A 16,552-nucleotide genomic window follows, 5' to 3' on the forward strand; every position below is an offset into this window, starting at 1 on the left:
AGAAAGGGATGAACTGGCAGAGGGCACAGCAGGTGCGGCCATCATACTTATTAACGGAGACTGTTATTGGGTATTTACTGTGTGCAAGCCATTGTTCTAAGAGTTATACACATATTAACTCATTCCCATGTTGTAGTTGAGGAAATAGAGATGTGACTTGTCCAAGGTCACTGGACAAGCAGAGGTAGAATTTTACCGCAGCAGTTTGGCTCCAGAAATGTTGACATAACCACCTTCCTATACCTTAATCCCTTTGAACGTAGTCACTGGAAAACACGCAGACACAGTAGCCACACCCTTGAAATACACACACATAGCCACACAAATTTAGCATGTCTGCTAATAAACACAGCTTCAAACAAAATCAACCAAGACACACTCCGTTTTAAGAAACTTTCCATTCAAGTAGGGAAAAGTGCACACCATCATAAGCGTACAGCTCAACGAATTTTCCAAGAGTAATCATGCCCTGGGAATCAGCACCAGATTAAGAAACAGAGCATGACCCGTTCCCAGAACCCTCCTCTTAGCCCCTCCCAGTCCCATGGGTGACCGCCTGCCTGATTTCTCACACCATTTATTGATGTTGTCGGTTCTGAACTTCATGTAAATGAAATCATACAATGGTGTACTTCTGTATCCTACTCCTTTCATGAGACTTGTCTCCATTGTTGGGGGTAGCAGGACCTCAGCCTTCTTGCTTGGTCCTCCATGGTGTAAACAGGCTCCAATTCATTTTCCACTCCCCTGTCGATGGGTTGTTTCCAGTCTGAGGCTATTACGGAGATATGAACATTCCAGGACAGGCCCCTTGGTACTCATACCCACGCATTTCTGTTGGCTGTTAACGACCTGGGAGTGGAACTGTTGGATCATAGTTCCGCTGAAAAACCGCCAGCTTTTCGAAGTAGTATCTCTACCAATTTACACTCCCCCGGAAACAAGAGGGATCTAGTTGCCCTACTTCCTCGCCTCCACTTGGTAGGTTTCATCGTTTTCATTTTAGCCGTTCTGGTGGGTGAAGAATCAGTTATATGCGGTGTCAGGCACGTAATTGGCACTCAGACTGTTGAATGAATGGATGAAGGGGTAGTAGAACAGTTTAGAACCTGATAGTCTGGCGAGGGAGACATACACACACACAGCGTCCCAGGGACGTCCCCACGCGCAGCGGTCTCACACGGGACATTGACCCTCTCGCGCCCCCTGGCGCCCACGTGGCTTGAACGCACGGCCGCAGCCCCGCCGCGCGCGTCCAGTCGCCCAGCTGCCCCCAACCTGCCTCTCGGCGGCAGGCAGGGGGCGCTGCGCGTCCGGGTGCCCCGAGGGGGCGGGCCCGGTTGGGGCGGGGCCGGCCGACTTCCAGGCCTGGGCTCTGGCCGCCCGCGCCGCCCGGCCGCTCCGGGGACGGGCCGGGGCGGGGCGCGGCGGCAGGAAGCGGGGCGGGGACTCGCGGAGGCGTTGGGGGAGCGAGGGAGGGCGCGACCAACTCCCGGAGGGACGACGGGCTGAGAGAGCGGCGCCCCGGCCTGGCGCCGAGCCTGAGCCCGCCGGACGGGAGGCGGCCCAGCCGCGGGCTCGGCCTGGGCCCCAGCCTCGCCAGCATGGCCGGCCGGACCGTGCGGGCCGAGACCCGGAGCCGGGCCAAGGATGACATCAAGAAGGTGATGGCGACCATCGAGAAGGTCCGGAGATGGTGAGCGCTGCCCCGGGGCCAGGGACGGGACCCGGGGGGCCACTCCTCCCCCATATAAGTCTACCCCCGCTTCGCCAGCTGTGGCCCCCAGCTGTTAGGTGTGCCGCCCAGCTGCGCGCCGGAGCTGCGGGTCTCTATCTTCCTTCTGGCTACACCCTGGGGTCTACAAAGCGTGTTCCCCAGTCCTGCCCTCCCGAAGCTGGAGCCCCCGTTTATGCCCCGCCCCCTGAAGCTTTGACACTCCTCCCGCGAGTGTGCCCGGGGATCTTCATTGCTAAGGTCCCCAGCCGGCCTCAGAGTCCGAGCTCTCCATGTGTATACCCCAGGGGTCTGCAGAGCCGCGACCCCAAGTCACACTCTCTCTAGAAGCAACCCCGCCTCGCCCCCCGCCAATCTGTGCCCTCGGGTTTGCAGGGTTTCTCCAACTATGTCCTCTTAGCAAAAGTGCCCCTTCCATCAGGGCATCACCCGCATATCTCGGGGTATCCCCAGATGTGTCCCGCTCCCGGGGTGGCCCTCCCCTCAGGCCTCTCTGACCCAATCCCCACACTGTCCCACAGGGAGAAGCGCTGGGTGACTGTGGGCGACACTTCCCTTCGTATCTTCAAGTGGGTGCCAGTGGTGGACCCCCAGGAGGAGGTGAGCAAGTCCCCCCCCTCCCCCCACCCCCGTCCCAGGCCCTTCTTCTGTGTAACCTCGGGCAAGCCCCTCCCAACCCTGGCCTCCACCTCCAGTCTCCACTCAGAGCTCAAATGCAGGAGCACAGACAGATGTTAACAATTAATAGCAACTCCTCCTCTTCCCCTCCCCCCCGACCAGACCTCGGTCCCCCGCTGCCCCCACCTCCCCGGTTCAAGAACTAACCCAGCGTGCACAACCTGTCACCTCATGCAGGGCCTTCCGCTTCTCTCTGCCTCAGTTTCTTTATTTGTACAGTGGGGGCTTGGCAAGTGCTAACCAGAAAGCTGCCTCTGACCCTTAGCCCTCTAACCCCCAGGAGCGCCGGAGGGCAGGTGGAGGGGCAGAGAGATCCCGAGGCCGGGAGCGGAGGGGCAGGGGCGCCAGTCCCCGAGGGGGCGGCCCTCTCATCCTGCTGGATCTCAATGGTAGGTAGGGATGCTGGGATGTGGGGGCTGTGGGCATTAAGGGAGGGGACTGGGGCCTCAAGCCCAACCCTTTCGGCTTTTTTCCCCCACAGATGAGAACAGTAACCAGAGTTTCCATTCAGAAGGCTCTCTGCAGAAGGGCACGGAGCCCAGCCCTGGGGGCACCCCCCAGCCCAGCCGCCCTGTGTCACCTGCTGGACCACCGGAAGGGGTCCCAGAGGATGCTCAGCCCCCACAGCTGGGCCAGGAGAGAGGTAGGACCAGGCGCCTCGCAGGAGCCCTCTCTTCTGAGCCCTCTCCCCTCCAAAGTGGGAGCCACCAGCTTGCCCCTCTGCCAGCCCTTCCTCCTAAGATGCTTCCCTGAGTTCTGTGGAAAGTCACCGCCCTTCCTCTAGGGACAGTCTCTCCTTCTCTGGCTTCTTAGCTTCTGTGGATAACTTATCACTGTCTGAGATTTTCATGTAGATTTAGCTTTGTACTAGTTAAATAGCTTTCTTTCCCACCTCATGTCAGCTTCCTGACTGTTGGGCCCACGTTGACCTTGTTCACTGGTGTTATCCTCAGAACACCATGGAACACATAGTAGGTGCTCAATAAGTATTTGCTGGGCCTTCCCTGGTGGCTCAGTCCATCGGGTCTCAAAGAGTCAGACATGACTGGGTGACTGAACAACAGCAGCCCTGGTAGCTCAGCTGGTGAAGACTCCGCCTCCAATGCAGGAGACCCTGGTTCAATTCCTGGGTTGGGAAGATCCCCTGGAGAAGGAAATGACAACCCACTCCAGTATCCTTGCCAGGATAATCTCCTGGACAGACCGGTGGGCTACAGTCCATGGGATCCCCAAGAGTTGGACACGACTGAACATGCATGCACGATAAAATAATTGTGATAATCATAAGAGTGATTAATAATAAGTGGTAATATAACTGCTAATATTTACTGAGCTAAGCACTTTCCATGTTTTATCTCATTTAATCTTCACTACAACCCTATGAGGGTTATGGTCTCTATTTATAGACGAGAAACCAAAACTCAGAGAGTTTAAGTAAGTTACCTAAGCACACATAGCCAATGAGCTAGGATCTTGGGCATGAGTCCTCCTCATGTGTCCTCCCCTAGAGTCAGTACCCTTTCTGGTCAGATTCACTTCCCCCGTGTGTTTGCCTTCCCCTGCCTCCCCAGCTCTGTCATCTCTCCCACCCACACCTGGCTCCAGCCTCCGGGATCTCCCCTCCTCCAGTCGTACCCCCAGTGAGCACAAGTTTGACAAGGTTCTTTTCCTGCTGCAAAGCCTTCAGTGACTCCCTATGACCTTTGACTCCTCAACCTGGCACTCTGGGCCCTTCATGAACTGTCCCCTGCTGACCTCATTGTTCCCATCCAAGAACACCCTGATTTGGGCCTATGTTCCATGTCTAGATAATACCACACACTTTTGTACCTGTACTAATATAAAAACAATAATTCACATTTATTGAGCACTTACTCTGTGCCAGGCCCTGTGCTAATGGCTTTTCCTGTCTCATTTAATCCTTACCACAGTATTGTGTGGTAATTACTATGCATGTGGTGTAGTCACTCAGTCGTATCTAACTCTTTGCGACCCTTTAGACTTTAGCCCACCAGACTCCTCTGTCCATGGGGATTCTCCAGGCAAGAATACTGGAATGGGTGGCCATGTCCTCCTCCAGGGGATCTTCCCCACCCAGGAATTGAACCGGCATCTCCTGTGCCTCCTGCTTTACAAGCAGATTCTTTACCCGCTAAGCCATCAGGGAGCCCAGTCATTACTATAATCATCCCCATTTTACAGACAGGAAAACAGGCTTAGAGAAATAAAGTTACTTGCCCAAGGTCAGAATTTTAACCCAAGTAGTCCAACCCCAGGCTTCCCAGATGGCTCAGTGGTAAAGAACCCACCTGCCAATGCAGGAGACATAAAGAGACATGGGTTTGATCCCTGAGTCAGGAAGATCCCCTGGATGGGGGCATGGCAGCCCACTCCAGTATTCTTGCCTGGAGAATCCCGTGGACAGAGGAACCTGGTAGGCTACAGCCCATAGGGTCGCACTAAGTCAGACACGAGTGAAGTGACTTAGCACCCATGCACACACGCACGGAGTCCAACACCCAGATCTGTGCTTGCCAAGCTTCTGTTGCCTCTACCTGAAATGTACTCCAGCTCTGCATTTGTCTACCTGATCAAATCTACTCACCTGTCAAGATCCCACCTACATGTCCTTCCTGTGTTTTCTTTCTGGGTTGCAGCCAGGGATCTGGCTCCCCACTCAGTGCTCCCATAGCCCACAGGCTTATGTGACTCATGGGTTTCCCTCCTGGTCTCTGCAGTGGCTCAGGGAACGTCTGTTTATTTCATGTTTCAGACCCTGGGGGCATACCTGCGGGCAGCACGGATGAACCCCCTATGTTGACCAAGGAGGAGCCTGTTCCAGAATTGTTGGAGGCTGAGGTGAGAGTGGCCACCTGGACTCCCAGGTCTTGGAGGGAGTGGGGAGCTGTGGGGTCGCTAAAAGCTTGAGGGCTGCACTCTTGAGGTCAAGGTGGGAAATGTAGGCCTTGGATACAGCTAAAGGCTGGGTTCTTGGGACTGAAAAGAAAAGGGTGTTTTAGAAACAAAATCCTCCAGGCTGGATGGGGGCTAACTTGAGACCATTAAAAACCTGAAAAGATCGTGGTGCACCTTCAAGTTTTTTTTTTAATCCTAAGGATGTAACAGCTTTAAAAAGTCTCCCACAAACTTCTGACTTTTCCTGCAAGGACTACCGTGTAATACGTTTTCCAGAATTATCAACTTCTTTCCCCCAAAACAGTGTAGTTGTTTCCGGCGCCTTACTTATTCTGCTTCCCAGGTGGCGCTAGCGGTAAGGAACCCACCTGCCAATGCAGGAGACATAAGAGATCTGGGTTCGATCCCTGAGTCGGGAAGATCCCCTGGAGGAGGGCATGGCAACCCACTCCAGTATTCCTGCCTGGAGAACCCCATGGACAGAGGAGCCTGGTGGGCTATAGTCCATAGGGTTGCACAGAGTCGGACACAACTGAAGCGACTTAGCATACACACACTTTGCATCCTGGGGCCCCGGCCCTGGGCTAGACTCCCGAGTCCGGGAAGGGAGTGGAGTGGAGGCTTTGGAGAAGGCAGGGCTAGGAGCCTGCACTCTTGGGTTGGGGTGGAGCTCACGCCTGTCCACCCTTCCTCTCCAGGCCCCTGAAGCTTACCCCGTCTTTGAGCCCGTGCCATCTGTCCCCGAGGCAGCCCAGGGTGATCCCGAGGACTCGGAGGGCGCCCCCCCACTCAAGCGCATCTACCCAAATGCCCCTGACCCCTGAGAAGCCGGCCTGCCTGTCCTGTCGCCCCGGGGGCCCCTTTGGCTTTTTACAAATAAAGACCCTTTTGTAATTTTGTGTCATGTCGTTTCCCCGTCAGGGCTGGGGAGGGTCTTTGGAGACAGTTTTGTCTCATGCTCCAATTCTCAGAGGGGGTCACTGAGGCTCTAAGAGGATCTACCTATAGCTACACCCTGAGTCAGACATGGAAGGGGGGTTCGAGCCAGGACCCTGCCTCCCCTACCCTCTCTCCACTCTGTCTTGTCCCCCTTACCTTTGACCCTGCCTTTGGCTGTCCTGCTCTTGGGAATCCCCAGGACCCCTTTTCTTCCTGCTCAGCCCTGCCCGGGCCCAGCAATTACCAAAGCTCTGGGCTGCTAGGAGTGTGAGTCCCATTCACACACAGGAACATGGAGGCCCCGCGGGATTTTGGGGCCTGCGATGACCCAACCTGTTCCCTGCCCTGAGGAAGTTACAGTCTGGTGCCTCCCTGCCTCTGGTCAGCCATTCCTCCGGTGGACCCCTGCCCACATTCCTAGTGGAATCTTCCTTGTCCTCATCTCAATGGCCACCTCTTCCAGGAAGTCTTCCCTGACTGCAGGCTTAGTTTCTCCCACCGTTTGGGCCCCCACACCACCACCCCGTGTGTTTCTCTCCCTTTGTCTCAGTATTGATCAGGGTGTTGGGGGACGGTGGGTTTGTACATCTGTCTCATCCACTAGGCTGTGGGCCACTGAGAGCAGAACTTGGTCCCAGCCATGCCTAACAGCACACTCGGCATAGAACAATCATAGTAACTATTTGATGAATGAATGAATGAGCTGAGGCTTTCCAGGAAGGCTTCTCTGAGGAGGTGGCACGTGAGCTGGACTCTGAGCCATGCACCTCAGCATGGTATATCTGAAGTCAGAAGTCCGGGCTCTGTTACTCACTAGCCCTATGGCTCTATGCTGGGCTCCTTTCCCTCTCTGAGCTGTAGTTTGTTCATCTGAGCAATGGGGACAATAGCTAGGCCTCATCTGCTGCAATGGTTTGTGAGAACCTTCAAATAACATAAGAAACCTTCACTCTATGCCTGCCAGAGAGTCAGAGTCAGAGTCCTGTTTTTAACAAAGGAAGAGACTGAGGTTCAGAGAAGACCACATTGAAACTTTGAAGAACTTTTTAAAAAATTTAGGGGTATTTCCTGATAGCAGCTGCAGTAGTAATACTATTTGAGCCGGGCTGGCCAGGGGAGCCAGGTGTGCAGTGATGTGGTATATTCATTTTTTGTTGTCACCTAACAAATTATCACAATTTTAGTGGCTTAAAACAACACAGATTTATTACCTTAGCATTCTGGAGGACAGATTTCCAAAATTACTCTCAGTGGGTTAAAATAAAAGTGTCAGCAGGGGCTCATTCCTTCCAGGGCTTATAGGGGAGAACGTGTGTGCTTGCCTTTTCTGGCTTCTGCAGTCCACTGCAAGTCTTGTGGCCCCTGCTGCATCTTCAAATCCATCAGCAAGAGTAGCATCCTCCAAACTCCCTTTCTCTCTCTGCTTCCATTGTCACCTTTTCTTCTCTGACTCTCCTGCCTCCCTCTATTAAAGACTCTGGTCCTACGGGATAATCTAGGATAATCTTACCATCTCAAGATTCTTAATGTAATCACATCAGCAGAATCTTATTTGCCATGTAAAGTAACATCGTCACAGGTTCCAGAGAGAGGGCATGGACATCTTTGGAGGGCCATGCATGTGGTAATAATCTCAACCGTTTTGGGGATGTGTGGGTCATCTCATGTATCACCCCATGGGGTAACCAGAGTGCTCTGTAAAGTGCTTTGTATGGATTAGTACAGTATTAAGGCTCAGAATTGGGTTTGAATCTCAGCATTTCCATTCATTCTGTCTGTGACCTTGAGCAAGTGATGTAACCTCTCTGTGCCTCAGTTGTTTTATCTGTACAGTGGAGATAATAGTAATATCAGTCTGGTGAGATGATTGTGAGGATTGAATGGATATATGGAGAGAGAGTTCTCGGCTTGGTCCATAGTAAGTGCTCAATAAATGGCTTTTGTTAGCCCATGTTATAGATGAGGATGTTCAGCAGTAGGGGTAGAGGGCAGAGACTCACTTGCCTGTGAGACTGGGAAAGAAGTTATTTCCAAGTAGCCTTGAAAGGCTAAAGTTTGAGTCTCCCCCATTCCTATCCCTCTCCTGGCCCAAGGCCTCAGGCTCTGGGCATCTGCCCCTTGGCCCAAGCCTGCCTGCACCCTTTCTGTAACCACTCTGTAACTTGAAAAGCCACCTCTTCCCTAGGCACACCCCGATCATCCCCTTTGCCATGCCCTCCCTGCCCCCTCCCCACGTCCACACTCTCTTTTTGGAAATTCTTCACCCCTGGCTCTTGGGCCCTCGCCTCCAGTGCCCCACCATTCTTTTCCTCTATGTCATTCTCTCCTTTTCCTAACCCCTAAAATATCCCTCATGAACATTTCCTGACCTAGCTCTTTTCTTCATGAAGACTCTGCTTGAATTAAGGTTCCCAAGTCTCTACCTTCAAGTCGTGCTCCCACCTCCAGATCAGGGCCACGTGCCTTCAAGGCATCTCCCCTGGGATGCCCCGCAGGTCCTCAGCCTCATCCTCCTCCCAACTCGTTCCCAGCATGCCCCCCTGGGGTTCCCCAGAAATGGCCCACAGTCCCAGGAGTTGGCTAAGGTGGGAGCACCCAGAAGTCAGAGTCAACATTCGATGAGGCACTCTGTCTTATGAAGTCCCTGTTCTAAATAATCTTCCCACCTTCTGGCCCTTTCTTTGGGGTCCCAGTGTTTTGAGGGTGCTTCTCAGTGAGTTTCTCTGCTTTGCTTTTGCCCATCACCCATCCATTGTCTACTCAGCTGCTAATTATAGCAACATATATTTATTGTGCGCTTACTGTTTGCCTGGCACTATTCTAGGCTCTGGGGATACAGCATAGACTTAATGGAAAATAAATCTTTGCTTTCATGGAACTTATCTTCAGTAAGTTAGATCTTATGTAGAAAATTATAAGTACTTTAGAAAAAATAGAGTAAGGGAGGTGGGGAAAGAGGAGACTGCAATTGTGAAATCGGAAATTCAGGGGAGGCCTTATGGAGGAGATATTTGATTAAAAGTTTGAAAGAAGTAAAGGGGAGAGCTTTGTGGTTACCTGGGTGAAGAACATTCCAGAAAGAGGGAATAGCCAGTGCAAAGGCCCTGAGAGGGCACATGGCTGGAAATGAGATCAGTGCCTCTGGAGTGGAGGGATGGGAGGAGAGAGGGGTGGGAAGTGAGGTCGGGTCAGGTAGGGCCACAGAGGCAAGTCAGTCACATAACGTGTCATTCAAACTTATAATAGGATAAAAGGAGATGTATTGAGTTTGCCAATACGTTTGAGTTTTTCCATAATGTTACGGATTATGAATCTTACCCAAATGAATTTTTTGGCCAACCCAATATTAACAGTTATACCCAGATAACAGATGCAACTTGAGATAACTAGAGTGTAAGGTCATCCTTCTTGGAGGCCATTGTGAGGACCTGGCTTTCACTGTTGCTGAGATGAAAAACCATTGAAGGGGTGTGAGCAGAGCAGTAACATGATCAGATTTAGAGGATTTTTTTTCCTCAATATTTTATTACATAGAGTTTTAAAGTTTACAGCAAAATTGGAAGGCTTGTACAGGTAACACTGATAACACCTACCACCTAGGTGCTCTAACATTTTACTCTCTTTGCTGTACCACATCTCCTTATCCACCCATCCATCCATCTTTCTTATTTTCTTTATACATTTCAAAATAAGCTGCACAAAATGGTATACTTCCCTCTCAACACTTCGGCATATATGTCAATTAAAGTCCAGTGTTGACTAGAGTCCAGGTTTTTCTTTTCCTTTGAGGCAAACTATCCATATAGCAAAATGCACAGGTGTTAACTGTGCTTCAGCGTTTCAACAAATATATAATCTGCATAATTCAAGCTCTTGTCAACGACATCACGGCCTCCCCCTGGAATGTGTCCTGTTGGCTCTTCCTTGTCCCCAACTCCCTAGAGGCAGCACCGTTCTAACTTTGTTTTTGATTAGGTTAACCTGTTCTTGAACTTCACATGCATGGAATTTTATAGTAGGCACTCCTTGGTGTCTGTTTTCTTTCATTCAGCATAATGTCTTTGAGAGTCGTCCACACTGTTGCTTGGATCAGTGGTTTGTTCCTTCCTGTTGCTGGGTTATAGGCTGTACACTTGGCTTTGACCGGGAGTGCTCTGCCGGTCAAAGAGAGCAGATGGTTCCAAGTCCTCTCGCTGTTTCTAGCTCCCTGTACAAGTATGTCAAGGCTGGCACTCAGAACCCTGGATAAGGGCATCACAGAGAGATGGATAGCCTTTTCTCAGGGCCCTTTCTAGAATATCTGGGGGCATCAGTCCCCAGACAGAACTATATCAGAGGTAGAATCTAGGGTGACCAAGCATTCTGGTTTGCCCAGGACTTTCCGCTGTGTTAGCCCTTCAAGTGCCATTCCCAGGAATCCCTCAGTCCTTGGCAACCTGGGATGGTTGGTTACCCTAGCAGGATCCCACCACTGCCCCTTGAGGCCCAGGCCCTTCCTCACTACACACTACACGTCCTTCCTTCTAAGGGCTGATTTTCCTTATACTCCAAACCGTTCTGCTGTTCCCTAGCTCTAAAACTCCACTTGGCTCCCCCGGGCTTTGTCTGGCAACCCCAAGGATATCCTCAGCCGACAGCAGTGGTTGTTGGAACCACCTGGGAACTTTTGATGCCTAGCTTCTAGCCCCAGACATTTTCAGTGGTATAGGGCACGACTTGGGCATCAGCTCCACAGGTGATGCTGATATCCTGCAAAGTTTGGGAACCAGTGGCCTGTGGCTAGGACTTCCCTTGACTTACATGGTATTGAACGTGTTGCCAGCACTTAAAATCAAGTGATTTCATATAAAAATCTGGACTCCCGGCCTCCTTTGACAAAGCAGATGCTCCGAGACTTAGAGTCTGCTAACAAGGATGGTCATCACCCAGGGGAGCAGAGGGCTGGCTGCCCATGGAGGCAGAGCATGTGCTGTTCAGTCCCTCCAGTCCCCATCACCCCTCCATGCCTCACTCTGCTTGTTCGTGCTCACTTGCATGGCCAGCAGGCCAGTTTGAACTCTCCGGCCTGGTCCTTGCTCACCTCTTCAGCCTCTTCGTTTCTTCTTCCAGGGTGCTTACCTCATTCCTGACCTGCCACGTGGGCCTCGTGGTGCTCTTTCCCACCTACCTTTGCCCATGCAGTTCTCCCGTCAAACTCCTTATCGTGGCAGACCAGGCCCTGCTCAATATGGCCCTGCTCTCGCTTGGGCTTCCCTGGTGGCTCAGCTGGTAAAGAATCCACCTGCAATGTGGAAGACCTGGGTTTGATCCCTGGGTTGGGAAGATCCCCTGGAGAAGGAACAGCTACCCACTCCAGTATTCTGGCCTGGAGAACTCCATGGACTCTATAGTCCATGGGGTCCCAAAGAGTTGGACACAACTGAGGGCCTTTCACTCACTCACCTCTCTCACCCCTCTGCCTGAGCTCTCTACCATCTGACCCATGAACACACAGAAGCTGACCAAACTAGTTCTCATCTTAGCCCTTGCTCTTCCCTCTGCTAGAGAAACCCTTCTCTTCCTCCTCTTCTCTTTCTTCCTGGCCAATGCCTACCTATCTTTCAGGCCTTGGCTTAGCACTCACCTCCTTCAGGGAGGTTCTTTGATCCTCAGAGTAGGTCAGGTTCTGGGTTAGTCACCATACTTCCTCTTTCACTTGACATCTCACTTCCTGTGCTAAAGTAAGGCCACGTTGTTCATTTCTGTTGCAGGGCCTTCTGTAGTGATTGGTAAGTAGTAGGTGTTTGTTAGTGATCAGTGAACGAAAGACCATCTCCCTTTCTCCATTGGCAAATCCTACTCCTTTTCCTGTTACATTTCTACTATAGCATTCAACTCTGTTCTCTTGGAGACCCATAACTTTACTGAGATCAAATGATCCATTGAGTTTTAGCTCAGGTCCTTCTCACAGTGGGCTCAGAGGGTCCCAAACCCATCCTGTGATTGTTTGCCCAGTTTCAGAATGCATATCTGGAATTGGCATACTCAGCAACGGGTAGACTCTCCAAGTCAGTTGAAGGCAGGGCTGTAACTGGTTGGTGACCCCCAGCTCCCTGCACAGGGCAAGTGCAAGGGCAGAGCACCATAACTTACTCTGTTCTCTTGTATTTGTCTGTTGGCAATGACTTTTCTGCCTGTCCCCTCCTCTGTTGCGCCAGTCAGCTCTGGGATGCAGCTGTGGTGATGTGAAGGGTTCAGGATACAGCAGAGGAATGGAGGTATTCTGGATTCAGGTGATGGGTACTGTGTGATCTTGGGCAAGTCATTTCCCTATTTAGACCTTAGTTGTCTCATCTGAAACATGGAGCCAATATTATCTTTTCCGTATACAGTAAGTCCCCTACATGAGAACCTTCAAGTTGCGAACTTTCCACAATGCAAACGTGTTCATATGTCCAGTCACGTAAGTTAGTTCACGTGTCTGGTGTACACTGTCACGCGCATCTTCTACAAGTGGTTGTGCTTTTGGGTATTTTACTGTACAGTACTATACAGAGTACAGTAGAACAGTATCTTTATTCCAAGCCCAGGATACCCAGAAGCCAAGTGTACAAGCAGCAGCAGTGTAGCTGCTAAGAAGCACCAAGTGATAACGATGGAAACAAAAGTGAAAATAATTGAGAGTGGAGCGAAGTGAAAAGATTAAAACATGAGTCATTCAACCATCAGCAGGATTCTAAAGAACAAGGACAAGATCATGGAACGTGTGAAGTGAAGTCTGCTGTGCCGATGATGTCAACAGTAATGTCGAAGAAACATGGAAAATTGATGGAGGAGATGGAGAAACTTCTCAGAGTGTGGATGCAGGATCAGCATCAGTGTCGAATCCTGCTCAGCTTAATGCTGATTCAAGAGAAAGCTAAAAAGCCTTTATGAAGGCTTGAAGAAGAAACAGGGCAAAGAATCAGAGGGTGCATCTTTAATGCCAGCTGTAGTTCAAGGCTACAGTCAACCTTCACAACGGAAAAGTGGTGAGGCCACGAGTGCAGATATGGTAGCTGCCTGGGAACTTCCTGAAACCCTTGGAGAAATTATTGTACTGTACTGTACTAATGAAGACCTGATGGAATTAGAGGCTCAGAGGAAGGATGAAGAGAGACAAGAGGAAGAAGAAATAACAGAAGAACTGAAGCGATTCACCATGCTGGAAATGACAAGATGATTTTATTTGAGGAGGCAGTTTTAGTTTTTGAGGCATAGGACCTGAACGTAGAATGGTATGTGAATGTTGTTCAGGATGCTATCCAGCACTACTGGGTCATCTAATAATGAGAGAAAGAGCTGCTACCCAATCCATCACTGGATTGTTTTTTTTTTCAAGAGGGTAGATAGAACTGAATCCAGCAAGAAACCAGAACCTGTGCCATCAACGTCAGGCATGAGTGAAATTGCAGCTTGCTCTCCGTCTCCTATTGCTGACGATCCTTCAGTTCCACCATCTCTCACATCCTCTCCCCAATCAGTAACTCTTCCTGCCTGTTCACTGGATGCCAGCCCCTGGATGCCAGCTGCTGTACTGTACTTTTCAAGGTACTGTACTCTAAGATTAAAAATGTTTTGTTTATTTTTTGTATTTGTTTTTTATGTATTATGTGTGTGAAAAGTATAAAAAAACCTGTTACAGTACAGTACTACTGTAGCTGATTGCATTAGTTGGGTTCCTAGGCTAACTTTGTTGGACTTAGGAACAAACTGGAGTTATGAATGAGCTCTCCTAAGGAACTGGTTGGTATGTAGGGGACTTACTATATATATACCAGGAGCAGAGTGAACCAAGAGCAGATCATGTACCCTGAGAACCTATATAGAAACCAAATTTTTGTAAAGTGAATAATATTTCGAAACTTTAAGTTTTAAAATCACTGGTAGGATTGCAAGCACTCTAGGAAATTTAGGAAATGCAGTGCCAAAGAAAAGAAAGTAAAAGTCCGTTGTATCGATAATAACCTCAGCTGAGATTTTACTGTATCTATTTTAAGATATGGTGAGGGAACTGGAGCGAGGCGGTTGGAATCAATGAAGATAGCCTTAAATGGGACACCAGGGGTCTGGTTCAGCTGCCGAGTGACTTCAGTCGCCTTGTCTGTAGAATTGGATCCACAGGCCGTGCTCCCCTCACTGCCTTTGGTGAAGCTTCCTGGAAACAAAGGAAGGCAGCACGCCTTCCAAACGGCCGACAGCCAGGAAAGCGCGCCGCGGCGTCGCAAGGGTTAAGGGCACAGAGTGCAGAGCCCGGCATCCTAGAGAGGCCGCGGGCGGACTTCCGGCGCCGGCGCTCTGGGCGCGGTTTCTCCCTGGGTCGCGAGGAACTAGCGGAGGTGTGTGTGACCGGTTCTCTGTCTGAGCTGCGGCAGATCAGGGTCACCGAGGCCAAGCCGTGCCGACGCTTCCCCTTACTCCGAGTTCCTGACCAGCATCTTCTCCTGGGGGCAGCATGTGAGGCACTCTGGGCCTTTAGTCTCCATGGCTGTAATGCCGGCATGAGGATCCCGGGACTAGCCTATCACCGTTGGTTTTTTTCTAATTACTTACCCCCAGGGAAACTACTATATCCCCATCATCCTCAGTCCAGCATATTTCCCCTCCTTACTACAACTTTGGGAGCATGTTCTTATTTTACAAGTAAGAAAAGTGAGGTTCAGGGCGATTTTCTCCACAATCATGATGCATGACGGTGGCGGAGTAGGGAGGATATAAACCAAGTTTTTGTGACTTGAATGGCAGATCTGTTTGGGGAAATATTAACTAATATTGAGTGCTTACAACTAGAATCTTTTCATAAAGGGGCAAAAGCTTACCACAGGGAGATGATGGGGGGTGGTACTCACAGATCTGTCCGAGTTAAGTAATTGTGAGTTATAATAGTGGTCCTGGTTCACGTATCTTTGCATCCTTTACCTCAAGGAGAAAAAATAAATAAAATTTAGCAGCTTTCTCTCTTTAAAAAAAAAAGTACACACACACACAGACACACACACACACACATATATATATATTTACTTATTTGGCTGCCCCAGGTCTTAACTATGGCACGTGGGATCTTAGGTTTTTGTTGCCACATGCAGGACCTTTAGTTGTGGCATGTGGGATCTAGTTCCCTGACCAGGGATCAAACCCCAGCCCCCTGCATTGGGAGTGTGGAGTCTTAGCCACTGGACTGCCAGGGAAGTCCCACAGCATATACCATACAATCTGCCCACTTAAAATAGACAAATCAGTGGTTCTTTTAAGTATGTTCAGAGTTGTGCAGTTCTCACCACAGTCAGCTTTAGAACATTTTTCATCACCCTCAAACCGTACCCATTAGCAATCATCCCATTCTCCTCCAGCCCTAGACTATCGCTAATCTATTATATGTTCTGTCTATATAGATTTGCCTATTCTGGACATTTCATACACAGCCATATAAGGCCTTTTATGACTGGGATAATCCCCTATCTTAAAGTCCAGGCCTTGAGCTCAGAGCTTTGGCCTAAAACCATAGCCAGTGAGAATTAGATACAATCATTTTGACATTGTTGTATTTATTTTTTACCACCTTAGGGTAAGTTCCTGTTTGTGGTAATGTCCTTCTTGAATAAATGTGTTTTCATTTTGAAAGTTATATTTAAATGACAAGATTAAGCAAATAGTAGAAATGGTGTATGAATGTCTGAAGGTTGGGAAGATGGGATGTGAATGAAGTTTGGAAAACACTAGATTGTCTGATTTGAGGCTTTCCAGGATGTAGTTGGAAAACCACCCTATTATTCCATTTCACTCTCCTAACAATTTCTCAGAAGAAGTGCATCATTTTACTGATGAAGAAACAGGTATAGCAAAGTTAACTATGGTAGCTTGTCCAAGGTCACATAGCTAGTGACAGAACCTAGATTTAACCCAAGGTCTAATTTCCAACAGCCACCTTTTAACCAAGTTTGAAAGTAAAACTGGAGGTGAGAAATGGACTAGCAGACTTGAGAGAGGATGCTAGCCACTAGACCAAAACATGTGGGGACCAGGCTGGTTAAGTTGTTTTGGGTACACCTTCAAAGTACGTGTGTACTCAGTCGTGTCTAACTCTTTGGGGCTGCATGGATGGTAGCCCGCCAGGCTCCTTTGTCAATGGGATTTTCCAGGCAAGAATACTGCAGTGGGTTGCCATTCTTACTTCAGGGGATCTTCCCAACCCAGGGAGTGAACCCACATCTCTTGTATCTCCTGCATTGGCAGGCAGATTCTTTACCACTGCACCAGCTGGGAAGC

At 49.9% G+C, this 16,552-nt stretch overlaps 1 protein-coding gene across 4 annotated transcripts in view; it reads left to right on the top strand.

Moving 5' to 3' along the window:
• Positions 1-1,487: 1,487 nt before the first annotated feature.
• Positions 1,488-16,552, top strand: part of BCL7C (BAF chromatin remodeling complex subunit BCL7C) — a 33,239-nt gene continuing 18,174 nt past the window's right edge. Inside the window, exons 1-6 of one of the 4 annotated variants that reach the window (XM_086374923.1) lie at positions 1,488-1,696; positions 2,257-2,335; positions 2,694-2,802; positions 2,895-3,056; positions 5,187-5,272; positions 6,028-6,223. In XM_086374923.1, the coding sequence (XP_086231049.1) occupies positions 1,605-1,696; positions 2,257-2,335; positions 2,694-2,802; positions 2,895-3,056; positions 5,187-5,272; positions 6,028-6,153 (654 nt within the window). In that variant the 5' untranslated portion in view covers positions 1,488-1,604 and the 3' untranslated portion in view covers positions 6,154-6,223. Of the gene's footprint in view, positions 1,697-2,256; positions 2,336-2,693; positions 2,803-2,894; positions 3,057-5,186; positions 5,273-6,027; positions 6,224-16,552 lie in introns of those variants that run through there. The other 3 variants (XM_086374922.1, XM_086374925.1, XM_086374924.1) reach the window with 3 other exon arrangements.

Source organism: Bos grunniens, chromosome 25 (assembly GCF_055505025.1).
Source record: "Bos grunniens cultivar Pamir isolate PY7600 chromosome 25, Bosgru_T2T1.0, whole genome shotgun sequence".
Lineage (NCBI taxonomy): Eukaryota > Metazoa > Chordata > Mammalia > Artiodactyla > Bovidae > Bos > Bos grunniens.